This window comes from Lipotes vexillifer, unplaced genomic scaffold, assembly GCF_000442215.2.
Source record: "Lipotes vexillifer unplaced genomic scaffold, Lipotes_vexillifer_v1.1 scaffold912, whole genome shotgun sequence".
In the NCBI taxonomy this organism is placed as follows: Eukaryota; Metazoa; Chordata; class Mammalia; order Artiodactyla; family Lipotidae; genus Lipotes; species Lipotes vexillifer.
The window spans coordinates 1,153,655-1,176,299 of record NW_006782931.1 but is presented as its reverse complement, the minus strand read 5'-3'; the positions used below and the strand labels follow the sequence as shown (position 1 = coordinate 1,176,299).

The following is a 22,645-nucleotide window of genomic DNA, read 5'->3' as shown; positions in this document are numbered from 1 at the left end:
TGTCTGGATGATCTGTCCATTGGTGTAAGTGAGGTGTTAAAGTTCCCCAGTAGTATTGTGTTACTGTTGATTTCCTCTTTTATAGTTGTTAGCGGTTGCCTTAATGTATTCAGGTGCTTCTGTGTTGGGTGTATATATATTTATGATTGTTATATCTTCTTCTTGGTTGATCCCTTGATCATTATGTGGTGTCCTTCCTTGTCTCTTGTAAGATTCTTTATTTTAAAGTCTATTAATCTGATATGAGTATTGCTACTCCAGCTTTGTTTTGATTTCCATTTGCATGGAGTATCTTTTTTCATCCCCTCACTTTGAGTCTGTATGTGTCCCTAGGTCTGAAGTGGGTCTCCTGTAGACAGCGTATATATGGGTCTTGTGTTTGTATCCATTCGTTTTTTTTTTTTTTTTTTGCGTTACATGGGCCTCTCACTGTTGTGGTGGAGCACAGGCTCCGGACGCACAAGCTCAGCGGCCATGGCTCACAGGCCCAGCCGCTCTGCGGCATGTGGGATCTTCCTGGACCGGGGCACGAACCCGTGTCCCCTGCATCGGCAGGCGGACTCTTAACCACTGCGCCACCAGGGAAGCCCAAGCCTGTGTCTTTTAATCCATTAAATCCAAGCATTTAATCCATTCAAATTTAAGGTAATTATCGATATGTATGCTCCTATTACCATTTTCTTAATTGTTTTGGGTTTGTTTTTGTAGGTCCTTTTCTTCTCTTGTGTTTCCCATTTAGAGAAGTTCCTTTAGCATTTGTTGTAGAGCTGGTTTGGTGGTGCTGAATTCTCATATCTTTTGCTTTTGATTTCTTCTTCGAATCTGAGTGAGATCCTTGCCATGTAGAGTAATCTTGGTTGTAGGTTCTTCCCTTTCATCTCTTTAAATATATCGTGCCACTCCCTTCTGGTTTGTAGAGTTTCTGCTGAGAAGTCAGGTGTTTACCTTATGGGAGTTCCCTTGTATGTTATTTGTTGTTTTTCCCTTGTTGCTTTTAATAATTTTTCTTTGTCTTTAATTTTTGTTAATTTCATTACTACGTGTCTCGGCATGTTTATCCTTGGGTCTATCCTGCCTGGGACTCTGCTCTTCCTGGAATTAGGTGCCTATTTCCTTTCCCACGTTAGGGAAGTTTTCAACTATAATCTCCAAATACTTTCTCGGGTCCTTTCTCTCTCTCTTCTCCTTCTGGGACCCCTGTAATGCGAATGTTGGTGTGTTTAATGTTGTTCCAGAGGTCTCTTAGACTGTCTGTATTTCTTTTCATTCTTTTTTCTTTATTCTGTTCCACGGCAGTGATTTCTACCATTTTGTCCTCCAGGTCCTTTTTCCGTTCTTCTGCCTCAGTTATTCTTCTATTGATCCCTTCTAGTGTATTTTTCATTTCAGTTATTGTATTGTTCATCTCTGTTTGTTTGTTCTTTAATTCTTCTAGGTCTTTGTTAAACATTTCTTGCATCTTCTGGATCTTTGCCTCCATTCTTTTTCCGTGGTCCTGGATCATCTTTACTATCATTATTCTGAATTCTTTTTCTGGAAGGTTGCCTGTCTCCACTTCATTTAATTGTTTTTCTGGGGTTTTATCTTGTTCCTTCATCTGGTACATAGTCCTCTGCCTTTTCATTTTGTCTGTCTTTCTGTGAATGTGGTTTTCGTTTCATAGGCTGCAGGATTGTAGTTGTTTTTGCTTCTGCTGTCTGCCCTCTAGTGGATGAGGCTACCTAAGAGGCTGTGGAAGCTTCCTGATGGGAGGGACTGGTCAAGACAACTTTTGAAGATAGGAATTTAATCTTTCTTTTGTGTTATGCAGTGTTTACTTAATTGAACTCGTGTATCTCTCTAAAATACTTGAATATAATGGAAAAATTAGCTTATAATCTATCAGACTAAATATATACAAAAGCAGTTTTAAATTAACCAGTTTAAATTTGGTTAATTTAAAATCTTTCATGCCAGCAGGGAAAATTCAGCTTGATTCTAACTTAATCAGTAGTATTTATCTAAATAAAATACATTACGTGATGGCAGATGGTAAGTATGGAAGAACGATGAGAAGTCATGTTGAGGCTGACATGGCAGTAGAGAGGAATCTGGCAGACATAAATGATCTGAGGCTTTCAGAGGCTGGCTTTAACAAATGTGGGCAGGAGTGTTTTCTTAGACCATTGTGTTTGGATGAAATCTCTCTCAAGCTCTTGTTCTGATTCCATGGTCACCAAGCTGCTTTGGGGTATTAATTTGGCTTTTTAGGCACTTTGTCACTGGAAAAGGTGAGCGCCCTCCTCAGGTAGTAATTATTCATTAATTCAGTGAATATTTATTGGTCACCTGCCATTTGCTAGGTATTCTTCTAGATATTATGGACTAGAGCACTGAAGAAAACAGGCAGAGTCACTTCCTTTATGGAGCTTCCAGTTTAGTGAATATGAATATTCCTATTGCTGAATATAGTATCTTTGATTGTAGGCTGAATAGGTTTGGTTGGTATGAAACCTGTTAAGAGTTTTCATAGCAATCTCTCTTGAGTTTGGGTAATGTTCAGTTTTCCCTGAGTCCAGTCAACTTTGAGCCATTGAGAAGGTAAACTTTCTAGATTTGAAAAATCTGAGAACCAGATCCTGGATCTTTGTATGTTCACCAAGGAAATGCCATCCTATGAGATCTTTAGATGGACAGCCAATGAGTCTTCCTTTGGGGAAACAACTTTACTTTGTACTGTGAGAAGACACAGACACTAACACAAATATAATTAGTGTATTTCCCCGCCTCTTTCCCACTTACGTAAATTCTTTTGAGGCATAACATACATATAAAAATGTGCAAAAATCGTAAGTGTGAAGCTTGACAAAATTCACAAAGTGGACACATCCATGTAACCAGCATCCAGTTAAAGAAACAGAATGTTATCCCCCCAGCAGCATTGAACCCCCTTTCTTTCATTACCATTTCCTTCCAAGAGTAAACACTATCCTCACTTCTTTTTTTGTTTTTTTTTTAAATTAATTAATTTTATTTTATTTATTTTTGGCTGTATTGGGTCCTCATTGCTGCATGCAGGCTTTCTCTAGTTGCGGCGAGCGGGGGCTACTCTTCGTTGTGATGCGTGGGCGTGGGCTTCTCATTGCGATGGCTTCTCTAGGTGCAGAGCATGGGCTGTATGCATGCAGGCTTCAGTAGTTGTGGCATGTGGGCTCAGTAGTTGTGGCTCGTGGCCTCCAGGGTGCAGGCTCAGTAGTTGTGGCACACGGGCTTAGTTGCTCCATGGCATGTGGGATCTTCCCGGACCAGGGATCGAACCCGTGTCCCCTGCATTGGCAGGCGGATTCTTAACCACTGCACCACCAGGGAAACCCTATTCTCACTTCCTATGCTAAAGATTAGTTTTGCCCGTTCTTGAACTTTGTGTGAATGGGGACTGTATAGAATATATTCTTTTGTGTTCGACTTCTTTCACTCATGCTGTTTTATCCATGCTGTTGTATGTGTTCATTCTCATTGCTGTATAATGTTCTATTTTATGATTAAAGGAAAGTATACTTTTTATTCAAGGTAGTTCTTCGGGTTGATTGCAGTTTTTGAGTATTACAAATAGGAGTGCTGTGAACATTCTTATATGTGAATTTAATAAACATAGGTTAATATATAGTTTTCAACATTTTAACTTTTTGAAACTTGAATGACTCTTAAAATTGATGTGTAGTGTTTTCATTTTCTCCTGAAAATCTTTTATTTTCCCTGATGGCATCTAAGAATACAGGAAATGTTAATTGCATCTCCGTAGTATAAGGTTTCTTAGATATGTTTTGCAAATCATAGTGGGCTAGATTCTCCTGAGAAATTCTTTAGTTTTAAAGTGCCCTTGAAAGTAATATCAGTGCTTTTAGACTGTTAAAATAGTTTTCTTACCAGAAGCCATTCCAGGAATACCTAATTTGTTCCTAGGAATGAGCATATATTTGTATTTTACGTATCTTTATGTATAGATTATGTATAGACTTTAATAATTTGTTTGTCTCTGTTTTTGAAGGTTCGGTCTTTGTGGGCTTCAGTGAATGAAACACTCATGGTTTTGGAAAAAGAGAGAGAAGTTGTTAGTTCAGTCCTTAGTGTTGTTAACCAATATACTTTAGATGGAACTAATGTTGCTATCAATATTCCAAGGCTCTTACTTGACAAAATTGAGAAACAAATGTGTCAGGTAAGCATTCGATAATTAAGGGAGCTTTGAGAAAACTCGCTTCACATAGTTTTTTAATATAATGTATATTGTTTTTCTCACAATGTTTTTCTACTGTTTTCAGAATTTACCTTTGTGAATATATCTGGTAAATCTTTCATAAAGAGGGGTACTGTTAAAGGTGTTTATATTCACATCTATCAACCTTTATTCATTGTCCGTACGTTGTATAGCGCTACATCATATAGTGTAGAGAGTAGAATGTACTTAGTAGGAAGATGATATGATACTTAGTTTTTTATAAATTCTCAAAGCACCAGTGATCTCCTGAATGCTAAATTTCTTTTTAAAAACTCTTCTCTCGTTTTTCTTTCATCTTGATGCTATTAAATGTTTTAAAGTTTTTTCTTCCTTTAGCTTTTGTGACCTCAGTGTCTTTGTCGTCCTGTGGTGTTTCAGACTGCTGTCTCCAGTTTTCCACTGGTTCCTTTTTCTCTAACTTTTAAATGAACATGTTCCCCATGGTTCCTTTAATGGCCCCTTTTCTTTCCCACATTATAAATCCATCTGTATTTTCTTACCCAGTTCCATGGCTTCATCAGACTCCTATACAATAATATTACCAGATTGGTATTTCCAGTCTCTCCCCTTCAACTCAAAATTACGTCAAATTATTTTGACTTGCTTATGGGACATTTCCATCTGAATAGCCTACGTTTTTTTTTCTTAGTAAATTTAAAATTTTTTGAGCCTCTCCTATGTGCCAGGTTTTATTATAGTGAAGGGGATATAAAGGTAAAATATTGTTGTGACCCTGAAGAGTTTTCACTTTAATAGGTAACATGTCAGGCACTTCAAATTCAGAGTACCAAAAAATCAGGATCTGTAAACTCAGATTCCTACAGGGGCTAGGCAGGTAATACTATATAGATGAAGTATGCTAATTATGTGTAACAATAAGGGTAAAGTAGGAAATGATGAGATCTTTGGGGAACTAATTTTGTGTGAAATCTGTGATTTTAAAAAATATTAGCAACTAATTCAGATGATTTTAAAACATTGGAACTGTGCAGGCCAAATAAACATGTCTAAGTTTGGAATCAACCTTTAGGGGTCCTTTAATTTGCAACTTTTGGTAAAACATGAATTCATGATCTTTCTCCAAACCTGATCTTTCTCCTCAGCCTTCATTTTGCTTTCCATTTATTTGCATTTCTTTTATTCTAGTTTCAGCTTTTTTGCATGATATAAAAGTGTAGCATGGTGTGTTAATTCTTCCACAGTAGTTTTCTTTGGGCCAGAATTATTTACATAGTTTTATTTTTGGGTAGAGATTCGTTCTTTTTTTCCACTCTTTTTTAAGGTAAACTTTTTATATGATAGTGAACAATGTAAATATATTTTTGTAGCATTTTATTATGTTAACAATCTATAGTTCACTACTTTTTTTTTTCAGTTGCACATAGGAAATGTTTATGAGGCTGGAAAATTGAATCTCTTAACAGTTATTCAGTTATTAAATGAAGTCTTGAAAGTAATGAAATATGAACATTGTCAGGCTAACCAAGCAAGACTGACAATAGACCTTCACTTCCTTGAAAAAGAGACCAAAGTTCAGAGAGAAAGATTGTCAGATCTGAAGCATATGAGGTACACTAGAAAGATCTTCTGTTATTTCATTGGGGTAGGAATAGGGTGGTTTTGATAATTTCTCAGCACAACTCTTGTTTAGTTAACAATTCAGTAGCTTTGGCAAACAAATGTGAAAATTTTACTCATACTCAAAAACCTTATGTCACCAACTTCTAGAGAGACACGTGAAGTAGCAAGGAAAATTAATGTAGTTTTCGTTTGTCTGGAGTATATTATTTGCCCTGAGTGATAATTCTTTATCAAATAATTCTGACTTTTCTCTAGCTTTTCTTTTGTAGGGTCTACTAATAGAACTAGGTTTTAGAAAAATTGTTCATATTGAGCAGGGTGACCAGAAGGTATGGGTTCTCTTTAGAAATGGATAGAGAGTAGGAGTAGAATTTCACCTTGAGTTCAGAACCAGGAAAAAATTGTGTGGGGTTGGCCAAAAAGTTTGTTTGGGTACCATCTTAGGGAAAAACCCGAACGAACTTTTTGGCCAGCCCAATATTTTTAAAGATAAATGGAGTACAGATGTATGATTGCTATTTGGTGTTAAAAGGAAACAAGGTATTTTAGATTCTGAACTCTCAATGGGAGAGTTTATGCAATTTAGGTGTGCTGAATTGGTTGAACTTTCAGTTATACTTTCTGCCCTTTCTCTAGGAGCTATAGTATTCTTCAACACTTTTTCTCAGTGCTTCTTTTTATATATTCATGTTTTGAATGAAGTTCTTTTTTATGCCGTTACAGGTGTAAAATAAAAGAAGATCTCTCAACTATAAAACATTCTATTGTTGAAAAACAAGAAGAATGGCATAAAAATTGGAAAGAATTTCTCGGCCTGTCTCCTTTCAGTCTAATTAAAGGTTGGACTCCAGTAAGTAGTATTGACTTGACTTTTGGAGAGTAGTTTAATCTCTTGCAAACTCTTGATTTATCATGTTACAAATGACCTGGAAATGCTGTATGTGTGTATGCTTGTCATCTTTGCATATGAGCCTAAAGTTCAAATATTTTGGTTTCTGTGATTTTTCTAAATACATATTAGAATGTTCATTAAGCTGCTGTTGTGATATAGTTAATATTTTTAGATTCAGTGGATTGTATTAAAAAGAAAATGAGATCGGGGAGAAGCTGGTGCTGAGACTCAAGTCGCCTGTGGGGGCTGAGCCTGCTGTCTACCTGTGGCCGCTGCCGGTCTATGACAAACCCCATGATGCTGCTCACGAAATCCTCGAGACCATCCGGCTCAAAGATTTGGAAAGAGATAGTTTAGCAGAAAAGGAATGTGTAAAGGAGAAATGGAATCTCTTGCATGAATTTCTGCAGACAGAAATAAAGAATCAGTTATGTGACTTGGAAACCAAATTACATAAAGAAGAATTATCAGGGGAGGGCTACCTGGCACAAGTCAAATCCCTTTTTTTTTTTTTTTTTTTTGTGGTATGCGGGCCTCACTGCTGTGGCCTCTCCCGTTGCGGAGCACAGGCTCCGGACGTGCTGGCTCAATGGCCATGGCTCACGGGCCCAGCCACTCCGCGGCATGTGGGATCTTCCCAGACTGGGGCACAAACCCGCGTCCCCTGCATTGGCAGGTGGACTCTCAACCACTGCGCCACCAGGGAAGCCCCAAATCCCTTTTAAATAAAGATTTGTCCTTGGAGAACGGAGCTCATGCTTTCAGTCGGGAAGTGAATGTATGTCTAGAAAATGGGAGCCAGACAAGTGGTGAGGACCACAGAGTGGAAATAGCAGAGAAGAACAAGTCCCCCAGACCTGTTTCCAAACTTTGCATGCCCAGGAGAAGCAAGTCCGATGGAGAAACAAAATCTGAAGTCTCATGTAGCCCCAGGATTACAAGGCAAACTACCAGGCAGACCACCGTCACATCTCATTTCACAAGGGGCCCTGCCAAACGGAAGCCTGAGGAAGACCCTGAAAAAGCAAAATCAGATGATTCTGTCGATGAAGAAGAAAAAGACCAGGAGGAAAAGAGACATAGTTACATCCAGAGAACAAGTTGCTGGACCGCTCCCTGCAGAAGAACCGGGAAGAGTAAGACCAGGAACACACGTGGAAGAAGAAGAAAGAGATGATAAAGTAAAGCCTGGTCACCTCCAGGAAGTAAAGAGACTCCGAAGTCAAACCGAAGGACTAACACCTAAACAGAAATCTAAGGAGAAGCCAGACAGAGATGCGAGGCCCGTAGGAGCTCAGGCTGAAATGAATGAAGGAGAAGACAAAGATGAAAAGAGGCACAAAAGTGAACCCAAAGATCTAGCTAGCAAACGGAGACCAGAAGTAAAAGAGCCTGAAAGAGTAAAACCACAAGTTCAAGTTTCTGATGGGAAAGATGAGGATGAAAAGGTAACAAACGCACATGGTAAACACAACAGTTCGACATGGTAAAGTTCCCCGTCAGAATGAAGGGACCTGGACCGTATCCTCTCGGGGTCTGTGCATGCCCGGACATGGAGAACATGAAAAACACTCAGTCCTCTGTGCAATCTCACAGCTCTAGTCCACATGTCTCACCCCAAACCCAGGACACTAGACCTACTAGAGCAGGAAGCAAAAATATGGTAGGATTCCTCGGAATGGCTGAGCCTTTGACCAAAGACCAAGCCCCACAGTCCCTATGAACACGTTGAGAATTCAGTTTGTTGCAAAGCATTGCTCTGAGCTTCACAGCTATGGCGGGAGGTGGGGGTGGGCGTGGGGGGGGGAGTGTCCATGGGACACACCCCGGCTAGAAGTCCGAGTGGCATTTAATAAGTGACTCAAACAAGGACAATGTGCAATCCCCTTTTAATACTTCTGATCTCGGTGAAGAGCAAGTCTCACTTTGTTGCCAGTGCATCTCAAACCTTTCCGTGCAGTTGGTTCATCTTTCAACAAAGACAACGGGATTTAGGTCCAGAGTTTTTGGCCGGTAACAGTAAGGATTACAATTAAAAAAAAAAAAAAAAATTGAGACATTCCTCTTTATTTTAGGTACTATTACATTTGAGGCATAGTTGGAGGGCAAAGTAGCCCTCTTGTTCCTAATATCATACTCCTTAGTTTAAAAATAGTTACAGGATAATTTGTATGTTTGCTAATTCTTTCTTTGTTAGGGAAAAAAAATCATCCATTCATAGATTTACTTAGTATTGTTACTTTGGTACTGAGTAAAGTGTGTACATTTCAAAATAACAAATTCTGTGTTTTAAGGCTGTGGATCTTTTACCACCTATGTCTCCCCTTTCGTTTGATCCTGCCTCAGAAGAAGCATATGCGAAGAGTATTCTTTTGCAGTACCCTGCTTCACTTCCAGGTTGGTTATTTTTTTCTCTTTTAAACTTCCCTCTCATTAATATTTCTCACTATGATAACAGTTCTTTTATAAACTTTCATGTTTTTTTTCCCCCGTTATTAACTGTGGTGAAATGAACAAAGCATTTCAGTCATTTGAGCCTCAGTTAACATGAGGCTTTTTGTGTCTCCTTTCTTTCAGTTGCACAGCTTTTTACTTTGCACAGTGTTTTCAAGGTTTATCCAAGTTGTAGCATGTATCGATACTTCATTACTTTGTTTGAATACATTCTGTTGTATGATTGAATCGAATTTTGTTTATCTTTTTGTCCTCTGATGGACATTTGGGTTATTTCCACCATTTGGCTGTTATGAGTAATGCTGCTATAAATGTTCGTTTACAAGTTTTGTATAGAAGCCCACAATTTTTTAACATGAAAGAATAGTACAGTAATTACCTGAATACTTAACTGTTGCTTGTTTCAACAGTTGAGATTTTTGCTTTAAATGTGTATGTTTGTTTGCTAAACCATGTAAGTCTGAGACCTTAACACTTCACTCTTAAGTGTTTCAGCATGCATTCCCATGAAAATAAGGACTTTTTCCTCTTTAATTACCATACTGATATTACACCTAAAATTAATAATTATCTCAGTTTCCTCAAATATCATACCATTATCACACCTAAAAAATTAATTTCTCTACAATATCTAATATCCATTTCATACTCAGTTTTACCAATTGCCTGGTACTTGTGTACAAGAAATTTTTATTGGGTTCAGTAAATGTAAGGTAGATAGGTGGAGGGATAAATGAATAAAAAATGTATGACTTATTTAGCCAATCTGGAGCAGGTAATAAATATAGGTCACAGTTGAGTTTAGGCAGGCCATCAGTCATGGCAGCAGTTAGCACAGGACTTACGAAGAAAAAGGATGAACACAGCTAGGATAGGTGATTGGTTTGGGAGTCAGGTGTATGTGGGGAGGACACTAGTTGGGAAAGATCATCGACCAGAGAGCAAGGGTCAAGGATAGGCGCCAGCAGAAGAGTAGACATAAAAGACTGCATAGTTTGATGAATGAAAAAGATCTTCAGATACAGAGCATTGCTTATGATGATAGAATTACTTTGATAGTTCTTGGCATATTTGGTTGCCATTGTGTTCTCACTTCAGCATGGAAAGGGCCTTTGTACTCTTGGCATGCTTAGCTTAGGCCCTGTGAAACCATGAAATTGTCCTCACGTCCATTTGGAGATTTCTGTGTCGCCTTCAGAGTGAGGGAATATTTGTGTCTGTTTATGAAGTTTAGTTAGAAGTCCACATTTTAAAAGTGTTTGATAGGATCTTTGGGGGTAACCCTTTCCTTCAGACATTGCACAGTTTGTACTCTTGGGATTCCTTTTTTTTTTCCCCTCTAGAGCCGTGGTCTGGGCTGGGGAACCTCAACATTATTTTATACTTTTTGTAGTAAACCACTTTACTTTGCTTAAAGTACAACAGCTTTTTCCCTCCTATGCCTTACATATTACATCTTGCTGGAAGTGATTTTTCTTTTCAGTAGTTTTAAAAAATTATATTTCAGCATTATTAAGTACAGGAATATTATAAATACCTGTTTACTGGACACTTGTCAAATCTTTGTAGTATTTGCTTTAGATTTTTTTTTAAAGTACTAGTGTAGTTAACCCTTGAGTATCCACCCTTCCTTGAGTATTCTTTTTTTTTTAATTGCAGTATAGTTGATTTACAATATTTTAGTTTCAGGTGTGTAGAGCATAGTGATTTTTTTTTTTTCTTGCGTTATGCGGGCCTCTCACTGTCGTGGCCTCTCCCATTTGCGGAGCACAGGCTCCGGACGCGCAGGCCCAGCGGCCATGGCTCACGGGCCCAGCCGCTCCGCGCCATGTGGGATCCTCCCGAAACGGGGCACGACCCCGCGCCTCCTGCATCGGCAGGCGGACTCTCAAGCACTGCGCCACCAGGGAAGCCCCATAGTGATTTTTTTTTTCGGGTTATATTCCATTATAGGCTATTACATGATATTGGCTATAATTCCCTATGCTATACAGTAAATCCTGTTGCTTATCTATTTTATGTATTAAAGTAGTTTGTATCTGTTAATCTCATACTCCTTTGTCCCTTCCCCCACTTCCTTCTCCCCTTTGGTAACTGTAAGTTTGCTTTCTATGTCTGTGAGTCTGTTTCTGTTTTGTATATAAATTCATTTGTATTATTTTTTAGATTTCACATATAAGTGATATCATATAGTATTTGTTTTTCTCTGTCTGACTTATTTCACTAAGCATAATATTCTCTAGGTCCATCCATGTTGCTGCAAATGGCAATATTTCACTCTTGTATGGCTGAGAAATATCCATTGTGTGTGTATGTGTGTATATATATGCCACATCTTCTTAAGCCTTAAGCCAATAATCTGTTGATGGCGCTTGCGTTGCTTCCAAGTCTTGACTATTGTAAATAGTGCTGCTATGAACATTGGAGTGCATGTGTTTTTTCAAATTAGAGTTTTCGTTTTTCCCGCCCATATATCCAGGAGGGGAATTGCTGGATCATATGGTAGTTCTATTTTTAGATTTTTAAGGAACCTCCATACTGTTCTCCATAGTGGCTGCACCAATTTACATTCCCCCCAACAGTGCAGGAGGGTTCCCTTTTCTCCACATCCTCTCCAGCATTTATTATTTGTAGACTTTTTAATGAGAGCCGTTCTAACAAGTGTGAGGTTGATACCTCATTCTGGTTTTGATTTGCATTTCTCTAATAATTAGTGATGTTGAGCATCTTTTCATGTGCCTGTTGGCTATCTGTATGTCTTCTTTGGAGAAATGTCTATTTAGAGCTTTTGCCCTTTTTGTTTGTTTGTTTGTTTTTGGTTCTTTTTTGCAGTACATGGGCCTCTAACTGCTGTGGCCTCTCCCGTTGTGGAGCACAGGCTCCAGATGCGCAGGCTCAGCGGCCATGGCTCACGGGCCTATCCGCTCCACGGCATGTGGGATCTTCCCGGACCAGGGCATGAACTCGTGTCCCCTGCATTGGCAGGCGGACTCTCAACCACTGTGCCACCAGGGAAGCCCTGCCCTTTTAAAAAAAAAAAATTTTATTTATTTATTTGGTTGTACCGGGTCTTAGTCGCAGCAGGCAGGCTCCTTAGTTGTGGCACGTGTGCTCCTTAGTTGTGGCACGTGTGCTCCTTAGTTGTGGCTGGTGGGCTCCTTAGTTATGGCTTGTGGGCTCCTTAGTTGTGGCATGTGAACTTTTAGTTGCAGCATGCATTGATTGGGTTTGTTTTTGTGATATTGATATGTATGAACTGTTTGTATATTTTGGATATTAACCCCTTGGCCTTGACCGTTCATTCTGCATTTGCAGAGGTAACCACTATCCTAAATCTTAAGTTTATTCTGATGTATGTTTATAAAAATAATTTTACTTTGCATCTAACCATACGTATAATGTTCTGCTGTTCTTAAGTTTGTAAATAAAACTTCTCTTGTCCCCCAACATGTTCTTTGTAAATGTTTGTTTTTGAACCAGGATCCAAGGAGGGTTCACTCACTGTATATGTTGTTTTGTCCTCTTACTGACTTTTATTCTAGGATAATGCCCTACCCCTTAAAAAAAAAATGACATCGATAGAAATTCTTTTTAACAATCATTGTGTGTGATTTACCAGTACATTTACTGATTTTTTTGGTCAATATTACTTTTGTTCTATTCCTTCCTTTTGAGAGGTATATCTTGAAGTATATCTTTCACTTCTTTTAGTGACAGACCCTGAATAGTAAGATCTCTTAGTCTTTCTTTGAAAATGTCTTTGTTTTTACTTATGAATGATAGTTTGGATTCAAGATCAATACTTATTTTTCCTTGGGACTTTAATAATATGATCTCATTGCTTTCTGCCTTCTTTTGTTTTTGAAACATTTGCTGTCTCTCTAATTGTCGTTCATTTGTAGGTAATTTTTGATCTCTGGTTGCTTTTAAGATTATGCAGGTTCATTGAGCTGTGTCTAAATGTAGATGTGTTTTTATTTAGCCTGTTTGGAACTTGTGTGTGCTTATTCATTGTGAAGGCTCCTATCTTTCTTCAATTCTGGAAACTTATTCACTAATATCTCTTGTAATATTACCCCCTCTCTCATTCTTTTGGTCCTTTTCTTTTATCCCTCATATTATTGGGACTTCTAATTCTGTCCCCCATATCTCATAACTTCTCATTCATATTTATAACCTCTTTGTAACTCTGGACCTGCATTCTGGGTATTTTCTTTGTATCTCGCTATGGTTCACTAATTATCTCTTTATTTATGTTTAATCTCCTTTTTGACCTGTCCATTTAGTATTTAGTTTTCATGAATGTATTTTTTATTTGCTTCTTCTTTCAAAACTGCCCATTCTTTTTCATGGTGTCATCTTCTTTCATTATGGCCCCTGTTGCTTCTTTTTTGTTGATCATTTAAATATACTGATTTTTATCCTTATCAATCCCAGTATCTCTTCATTTCAGGTACTTCTCCTGTATGCTCTGCCTGCTGATGTTCTATTGAAATATTAATATTAAAACATTTGAACGAAATCTCAACTTCAGTGGGTCCCCCACCTCTGGAGGAGTCATGTGGGCCCAGGATTGCAGAAGGTCTCTACAGAGTGGCCAAGAGTCCCAGGGATTTCTTTTGAACTAGACCAGTTAATGTCTTTGGTTTGGGATTCCTAAAACAAGTAGCCAGTATAATTATGGATTTCATACCTCCTTTTGAGTAGGCTAGGTTTTAGATATCTTTCCTTCTTTCCTTCTCTACTTTTTTTCACCAAGGAGTCCAGGTAGACAGCAGGCTTTCCCTGTCCAGTTGGCAGAATTTTTATAATCCCTTTTCAGAGGGAGAGCAGTCTTTGCAGTCTTGTCTTATGGTGGTCTCTCAGATCCCAGCCTGAGAGACCTGAGATGATGTTTCTTGTTACCTGTAGGCATTTAAATCTCCTGTGTTCAGCCCCTGGAGCCTGCCTCATTGAGCCCTTGTTTCTCAGTTTAAGTTTACCCTGCTTGTTGTGCTTTCTATCTTTGGTTCTGTCATGTGATGATTTTTATTCTTCTGGGCTTTCCTTTTTTCTTACATTTTATTTAGTAGTTGTAGTGTCTTTACAGTAGGAGTCAGTGTCTGCTTTAGTTTCGTTTGCTTTGTAGCGGTAAGTTTAGTTTGTTTTAACCTCCTAAATGCACTATTATGACTGTGCCCTCCTTTGCTATCTTTGCATCTTAAGTTTAGTTTTCATCATTTCTTGCATGTGATGGTGTTCTAACTAGCTACTCTGCCTCCAATAGTCTATCAGTTCTGTATTCCAAATGGCTATCAGTGATCTTCCTGTAATGTAAATATGATCCTTTTCATCTCCTGGCGTAATACCCACCAGTGGCTTTCTATCACCTATCACCTTTGGAAAAGAGAAAAAGGCTCTAGATGCTTTTTCACTTAGCAACTTTTACCTTACAGACTTTCTTTCATACCAGAACAAATGTGCATGAACTCTGCCTACCACCACCAGATGGTGTTTAAAGTTGTGCATCATCATTTTTATTTTTAAAAATCTCTAAATTTAAAACATTTAAAAATTAGTTGATTTACAATGTTTCAGGTGTACAGCAAAGTGATTCAGTGTTCTGAAATGGAACATATATATATATATATATATGTGTGTGTGTGTGTGTATACACACATATATTCTTTTTCAATCCTTTAACATTATAGCTTATAACAAGATGTTGACTGTATCATCATTTTAGTTAATGGTTGTCTACTAAGCTTGTGGTATAGTTGTATTTGTGCTTACTTTTGGAATGTTTTATAAATAACAGTAACTCCACCATAATTAGTAGGTTCAAAAGCATAGGGTATTGAGAATGTTATGAGGTGGCAGTATGATGAATTAAAAGGAAAACTTTACATAGTATACACATTGGCTTCTTATGCAGTAACACTTTGGACACATGTATAAATAGTGTTTCAGAAGCTAACATGTTGAAAGAAGAGGAGCTCCTGGAATATCAAATCCTTTGAAATATAGCCATGGCTTTTGTCATCAATTTCATTGCCTGTCATGCTTCCACTAGATATACCTTATGCTGTGGCACACGAAACATGCAACTTATTCTCTTAGTACTTTCATGGCTTCTTCATGTTCCCCACTCTGGGCCGGGTGCCTTTCTGCCTCCTTGCATTCTGTGCATACTTGTGTCATAATACTGTAGCAGTATACCATAATTCTTTATGTACTTGTTAATAGTCTTTCCTGTACTGACACCTTGAAGACAGGTCTCCATTTAAAATTTCTTTTTCCCATTGTTAGTGCAGTAATGACACATAGTTATTAAATGATATGTTGAAGAATAAATAACATAGGTTGACTGATGTCATAGATGCTGGGCTAAAATATGCTAAGTACTATAACTTTTTGGCTGGTTTATGTGGTAATTGCATTATCTGTGTACTTAAACATGAAGCATGGCTATATAATACTTGAGAATTATGGATTGTCCCTTTTTGGGAAACTTTGTGTGAGCTATCTTTCTAGAAAAGCCTATTGTACGTATTCTCCATCACTGTCATGCATACTACTTTATACTTAATAATTGAATAATTGTCTTTTTCTTTAACATTTATTTTATTTTTCTGTTTTCTTCTGTTTAGAAGTTGTTGTAGAACTTCAAGAGATCTCTGAATGTTAGAATGTACAAACATAATTAAAGAGTAATTAATTTTTCTATTCCTTTAGATACACATAAGCAACATATCCAGGAAAATGATTGCAGAAGGGCAAGTGATATACTGGAAACTAAATGTGATCTAGCCAACAGGTAAAAGAAATTTGATTTTCAAATTGATTTTTTTTCTCTTAATTAATTTTAGTCCCATCTTCAGGCAGCTTTCAAGCTTCTCCACTGTGAGATAGCTCATAACTTTCTTCTCTTAACCAGACAGTGTTTTTCTACTGCGGATCCACGTTTTCAGGAAAGATTCAATATTTCTGATGCAAGGGCATTTTTTCCCTCTATTCTTACCTAAATGTTGGGACTCAGTGGGGATTATGTAATTTTTGAAGAAAAAGACATATGTGAAAATTATCTAATGCAAGTTTGGGAATTTTTGCCTTTTTGTGTCTGTGAACCTCTTTGAAATCACTTGTGGCTGTTGACTAAATCCAAGAGTTTAGGGACTTCTGAGATGATCTAGTTGGTAGTCTAGTTGGTAGTTTTCAGTCTGTGTTCTGCAGCGCCCTCTGGTGCTGTGGATGAATCAGATTTAACCTGTGACTGTTCGAGCCTTTCCCACTTCAACCTAAGCAGCCTACTGTTTTATCTGTACTATATATTGGGGCTTTATATGCCATTTGATAAAAAGAGTTCTGTACTTAAAAAAATTTTTTAGGGGAAGACTTCTGATTCAATCTAATCCCAAAATTTAGCATGTGAAAAAACTGAACCTATTATAACTAGGAGTATTCTTTATTTATTGTCTTTTTTCCTCTATTATCCTATTTATCCCTTAAATAAACTGATGCCAGATTATGAAAGCAGAAATCTCTAAACTAAATGTGAATGTGTTTGTCCCTTATTGAAACTAAACATTATTTAGTAGCAGTCAAACACAGATATGCTAAATAGATTCCTTTATTATTTTGCTTTTTCCGATTAACCTTTGATTTAAATAATCGATTTTCAGGTCAACTTCCCCATGTTAATGAGGCACAGATATGGAAACAAAATATTTAGGATAATTCTAAAAGAAAATTCTAAATTTTAAGTGACTTGAGGCCCCCTTCATTCTGTATACTCTTAATAAGTTATTAAGTTGAAATACCATAACTGTTGTCAAAACTTACATGTGAAATTACGCTATTGGCAGTTTCCTCTGCAAATTTTCTGGTTCATAGGAGGTCAGGACTACTTGTGGGAGAATTCTGTTTTTGTTCTTAGATCTGGGTGTGATGTTGATTTTCTGAGTACCTAAAGAAATAGAATGAAATCTGCAGTGAAAGACCTTGTAAAGTGAAGAAATTAGAAAGTTATTGGGCTTGCTAATTTTAGCCCCTTATCACAATTGTTCTTAAAGCATGCCTCTTAGAGGGAAATAGTTGGTGCTTCCCGATCTCAGTTATGTTTTTGGTCTGTCTTTCCTTGAGAGAGCAGATTAAATATTTTGATTTAAGGTCTCTTGTTGGACTAAAGATTGATGGAGTTAGTAGATTAATTCACAAATCTGATTTTATTTATGAATTCCATTCAACCTCAAGATTCTTTCTTGAAGTAGAATTTTGTACTAAGATGTACTATCAGAATTCTACAGGAGCCAGATGCTCAGCCCCTAAGAATTTAATTCAAATAGAATTCTCTTAATATAGGAAGAAGTTGTATTAAATAATTTTTGTTTGTTTGTTTTTGTTTGTTTGTTTTTGCGGTACGCGGGCTTCTCACTGCTGTGGCCTCTCCCGTTGCGGAGCACAGGCTCCGGACGCACAGGCTCAGCGGCCATGGCTCACGGGCCTAGCCGCTCCGCGGCACGTGGGATCTTCCTGGACCAGGGCACGAACCTGTGTCCCCTGCATCGGCAGGCGGACTCTCAACCACTGCACCACCAGGGAAGCCCCTGTATTAAATAATTTTGACTTCCACATTTATCCTTTTCTAAGCTCTTGGATCTTTTAACTGTCTTTTCACTCTTTATTTTACTTATAGGTTGGGATATTGAAAGGAGGTAGAGGAAGGCTTTTGGTGATGAGGGATAAACGCTTAATGGGAAATGAAAGGTTATTACTGCCTAATAGGAGAACAGAAGAGAGGTAAAGAGTTGAGTTACTGGGATATGGAAGTAAACATGTTGCTCAGAATTCTTTACTGTAAAAGGTATTTTGTAATAAAATGTTTCATGTGTAACGTGGATAGACTGCACTTAAAGAAATACCCTGTTTTTGGCATGTAGTTCAGCTATTATACTAAATATTTTATTTGTAGTGGCATCATCTTACATCAATATCAGTGTAGTTAATTGGGAAATTCATATGTGGATATGGTTAATATAATTATGCAGTTAAAAAGCATGAGATGAATGTAGTTTTTAGAGTAAGTGTGTTGTTTGCCCTTTCACATGTGGTTTTCATTCACAAGTACTAAAATATAAGTAGTCTTTTCCATAGATCTCCTGGCTTAGTTTTGATCAGAGTGAGCTCATGGAGGCTGCACCATACTTAAAATCAGAATTCAGTGATTGATGATGCCTTTGCTGTACACTGTGGGTACTACCTTTCTTTGCAGTGGTTTCTGGAAAGGAGGGTTCCATGATATTTCTAGTGGTGGTGATGCAGTTCTTCTAGACCTTTAACCTCTACAGTTTCTCCTTTACTACATTTCAGAGATAGGGCAGTATGATCTTGCATGCATTCCAAACAAACATCCTTAGTCTTAGAAATTGAATTCTAATCTCATTTTGTTATTTCCTTTCTCTTTTTATTATTTCTCTGTTAATTGTAGACATATTATAACAACAACAACAAATGAAAATAAAAAATAATTAGCTAAAATTTCCAATTTCCAATAAATCACTTCTCAGATTCTTTCCCAAGTTCTTTTTTAGCTTTATTTCCAATTCCAAAGTCTTGTATTCTAAAATACAAAATTTTCTCAACATTAACATAGCATAAATGCAGTTTCTTTAGTGTGTGTGTATATTTACTTAACATTATATTACCACTTAAAATAGCTTTTTAACATTTCATTTATTTTTAGACTTTAGGTTTTCCTCAAAATTTTTGCTGCTATAAAAAGCATGTCTTTTTCCTTTTGGTAGTGCTTTTAGGGTTAATTTCCACAGTGGGATCAATACCCTTTTTATCTGGATTTCATGGGCCTCAGTTTTGGCCTGGCAAGTGGGTAGAGAGTAAGGACTGAGCCAGGGCTGCTTTGAAGTTGACTTGAATTGAGATATTAACAAGGCTAATAGCATGTTGCCAATTCAGAAATGAGAGAGAGGAGGTATAGAATGTGGTTCCATTTTTCTCTATTATGAGACTCTGCAAGAATGATTCAGATAGAAAAATTTGGTGGCATCTATAGAACCTCATCTTCAAGTGACATTTATTCATTGATCCATCGTGTGACACTACCAAGTGCCAGGCACTGTGTTAGGACTTGGGAATAGCCTTTGGTAAGACATAGTCATCCTCAAGGAGCTCACCAGTCTTTTGGTGGCATCTTAGTGGCATTGGTCCATAGCTTGCTGGCCCTGCTTCAAAGGGCTTTCTGATCATTTTAACGTCAATTTTGGGGAAGAATGTGGATAAAATCACACTAGATAGTAATCACTAATCTTTTGCCTTAGATATCTAGATTATATTCTGTGGAGGCGAAGTTGAAACTTGAGCAATTTCAGTGATTTTGAATTATGTTTGGAAGGTAGATTTCAAGAAGGGCACATTTGAAAAAGTTTGAAAGTCATATTTGCTATTATATAAAATATTTGCAAAGTTGTTAATTTTTTACTTTTCTGTCTATGAACAGAAAAGAAAAACACTGGCATGCTTGATGTTGAAGGTGGTTTCTGTGGTAATCCTGCCTCCACTTTACCTAGAGTAGAAAAGCTTTTGGTCAGTGAGCAGACCCAATCCATGATTGAATTTGAAGGCACTTTCAAGATGAAGATAAAGTTATCATTAGTTTGAAGGCTTAAAAAATTTAATAACTTATTTTGTAATTATAGTGAAAAGATGCATAAAGTTTTCATGTTTGCCAAAAGGGGCAAGAGTATCTAAGAGATTAAGGAACACTATGTGTGGAATGCCGCAAATTCAAATTGAATAACCTCATGACTTTACTGTAAGTGTAATGTATTTGCTATAGAAAATTCAGCATAAAAGAAATTGATTTTGGACCTGAAATATCAAAAGAATCTTAGTCTCTGCTACAGTGCTTCTGTGGTCTGAAGCCTGAGGACATTGTAATAATGTGATTCTAGTTAATTGAATTTTTTTCTTTAATTAATTTATTTTTGTTTATTTTTGGCTGCATTGGGTCTTCATTGCTGTGCATGGGCTTTCTCTAGTTGCGGCGAGCGGGGGCTACTCTTTGTTGCGGTGCACGGGCTTATTGCGGCAGCTTCTCTTGCTGCAGAGCATGGGCTCTAGGTGCAGGGGCTTCAGTAGTTGTGGCACTCGGACTCAGTAGTTGTGGCTCACAGGTCTAGAGCGCAGGCTCAGTAGTTGTGGCGCACGGGCTTGGTTGCTCTGCGGCATGTGGGATCTTCCCGAACCAGGGATCAAACCCGTGTCCCCTGCATTGGCAGATGGATTCTTAACCACTTCGACACCAGGGAAGTCCCTAATTGAATTTGTTTTTACTTTGTACTGAAGTTTTTGAGTGTTCATCAAGTCATCTAACCCTTGTAAAAAATGCTGTTGACTTAAAATACATACTGGGTAAGGAAAATGGTCATTAACTTGGGAGGCTGATACACAAATTGGGCTGAAGTACTGCTCTAATTGTCACTATACTTCCCTAGAATAATAACTGCCTTTTGATGACCGGGACGAATTGAGTGAAATCGTAACGGACAGATACGGGGCAGACAGTTTTCTTAGAATATTCAGATACATCAAGTGAATGGAATTCTTTCTTACTCATAACTTGGATTTATTAATTTTTTTTCCTTTTAGCCCTGCTTCTTTCCTGTTGCAGCCCATTCCACCATCAGATAGAAACAGTGTTACACTACTTGAAAAGGTACATTTTAAAACAATTTAAAATTAATTCTGACCATACTCACATATGATAAAATATTCTTTACTTTTGTTGATATCCCAATTAAATTTCTATTTTCACATTTGCTAGTATGTGCACATTATCTACCATTCCTGTTTACACATTAGTTATTACTTCTAAATGGGAATGCTGGAATTTTTAAACTGTGCCAGTGAACATTTAATTTTACAATAATGTTAACCTTTTATAGATTAACATTAATGAAGATCAGGTACAATGAAGATCAGGTACAATTATTAACGTTTTAACATTACATGTCTGTCTTACTCAGGAAACGAAGTTGACGACTCCTAGAGAGAAAAATGAAACAGTTTCTAAGAAAGCACCAGAATTGGAAGCGGAAGACTCTTCATCATCAAATATTGGAAAGAGTAGTGCATTTGGAGGGTCTCTGCCAGCTAAAAAAAGTGATCCATTCCAAAAAGAGCAAGATCATCTGGTAGAAGAGGTTAGAAAGAGATTGTAATAAGTATACTGAAATGTCATTTTTTAAATGGTGCTGGGGTTATAAGTGAAGTACAGTTAATTATTGATTAGGCGTAATTTGGGACAGAGGTCACAGACAATAAAAATCATGGCTAAAGCAGAATTGGTCCTCCCCAAAAGCAGAAACAGATATAAAATAAACTTATTTAGTTAAGATTATATCCATGGTTTAGAACCCATGTCCCATTCTGTAACTGTCCAAAAGTATAAAAATAATACATGTATAATATTTTTGGAATTAACCATTACATAAATTGTTGGATAAATACACCCAATGATTATACTTATTAAAATACTCTGTGAATGTTATCTGTTGCTTAGCTGAGCTTCCTCTTTTTTTGAATTTTAGAACAAAGACTATACAATATATTATCACCGAGTGAAGGTTTTGTCCTTCTGCTTTTTAAATATTTCAAAAGTGAATAAATACATGATTGTTTATGATCTTGGTTTTCTTAACCAGCTCTGTTCCTTAATACTTTTCTACTTTTCACTGGCAAGTGACCACATAATATGACTACTGCTGAGTATTACAGAACTCGGTTTATACAAATGAAATGGTCAGGCCATTCATTCTTTAATATTATTTTTATTACATATTTCCCATTGTTTGAATTTGGATAAACAGCCAGAAAATAAATCAGCTGTTTTACATTCCTGAGAGACTGAAAGAAAAGTTTGGTTTAGTGCATATTGATTCAGGTATTGGAGTTCCCTCCTTTATCTTGATCGTGAAAAAAGTTAATATTGTCCAAATAAGAGAGCTGGCTGTCAGTTATTTTTCTTGTTTGCAACTTGAGGAAGTTGGACCAGTTTCATGGTCTCTAAATATTTTTAAATCTCTAAAGTTCTATTGTTTCTCTGTATTAGTTGATTGACTCTATACTAAAGAAAAGATGATTAGTCATTCTTTTTTTCTTTCCTGATATGGGAGGAAAGGCACATTTTCTGGTTAGAAGAATTTACAGTAGCAGTGGAATGAGATAGGATGGAAGAGGAGAGCCCTAAAATCTCATAAAACTCTGAAAGTAAAGTGAAATTAATTCTCTTTAATAGTGTTTATGACAAGGAATATTTAGTGTTAGAATTCTAAGAAGCCCTCTATTTTCATGGAGGAGGGTGAATTGGAGTCAGTTTGATTATGGTTGTAGGCAGTTTCTTTTTTCAGGATTTCAGGGTGCAGAGATTTTAATTTGCTTGTTTTTTTGCTTTCTGGTTTTATTAA

The 22,645-nt window shown here is 37.2% G+C and overlaps 1 protein-coding gene across 2 annotated transcripts in view; it reads left to right on the top strand.

Moving 5' to 3' along the window:
- The window catches only part of HAUS6 (HAUS augmin like complex subunit 6), a 44,937-nt gene that overhangs the window by 15,958 nt on the left and 6,334 nt on the right, over window positions 1-22,645 (top strand). Inside the window, exons 8-14 of one of the 2 annotated variants that reach the window (XM_007455566.1) lie at window positions 4,028-4,198; window positions 5,634-5,827; window positions 6,563-6,689; window positions 9,026-9,128; window positions 15,900-15,981; window positions 20,829-20,895; window positions 21,206-21,382. In XM_007455566.1, the coding sequence (XP_007455628.1) occupies window positions 4,028-4,198; window positions 5,634-5,827; window positions 6,563-6,689; window positions 9,026-9,128; window positions 15,900-15,981; window positions 20,829-20,895; window positions 21,206-21,382 (921 nt within the window). The remainder of the gene's footprint in view (window positions 1-4,027; window positions 4,199-5,633; window positions 5,828-6,562; window positions 6,690-9,025; window positions 9,129-15,899; window positions 15,982-20,828; window positions 20,896-21,205; window positions 21,383-22,645) is intronic. The other variant, XM_007455567.1, reaches the window with a different exon arrangement.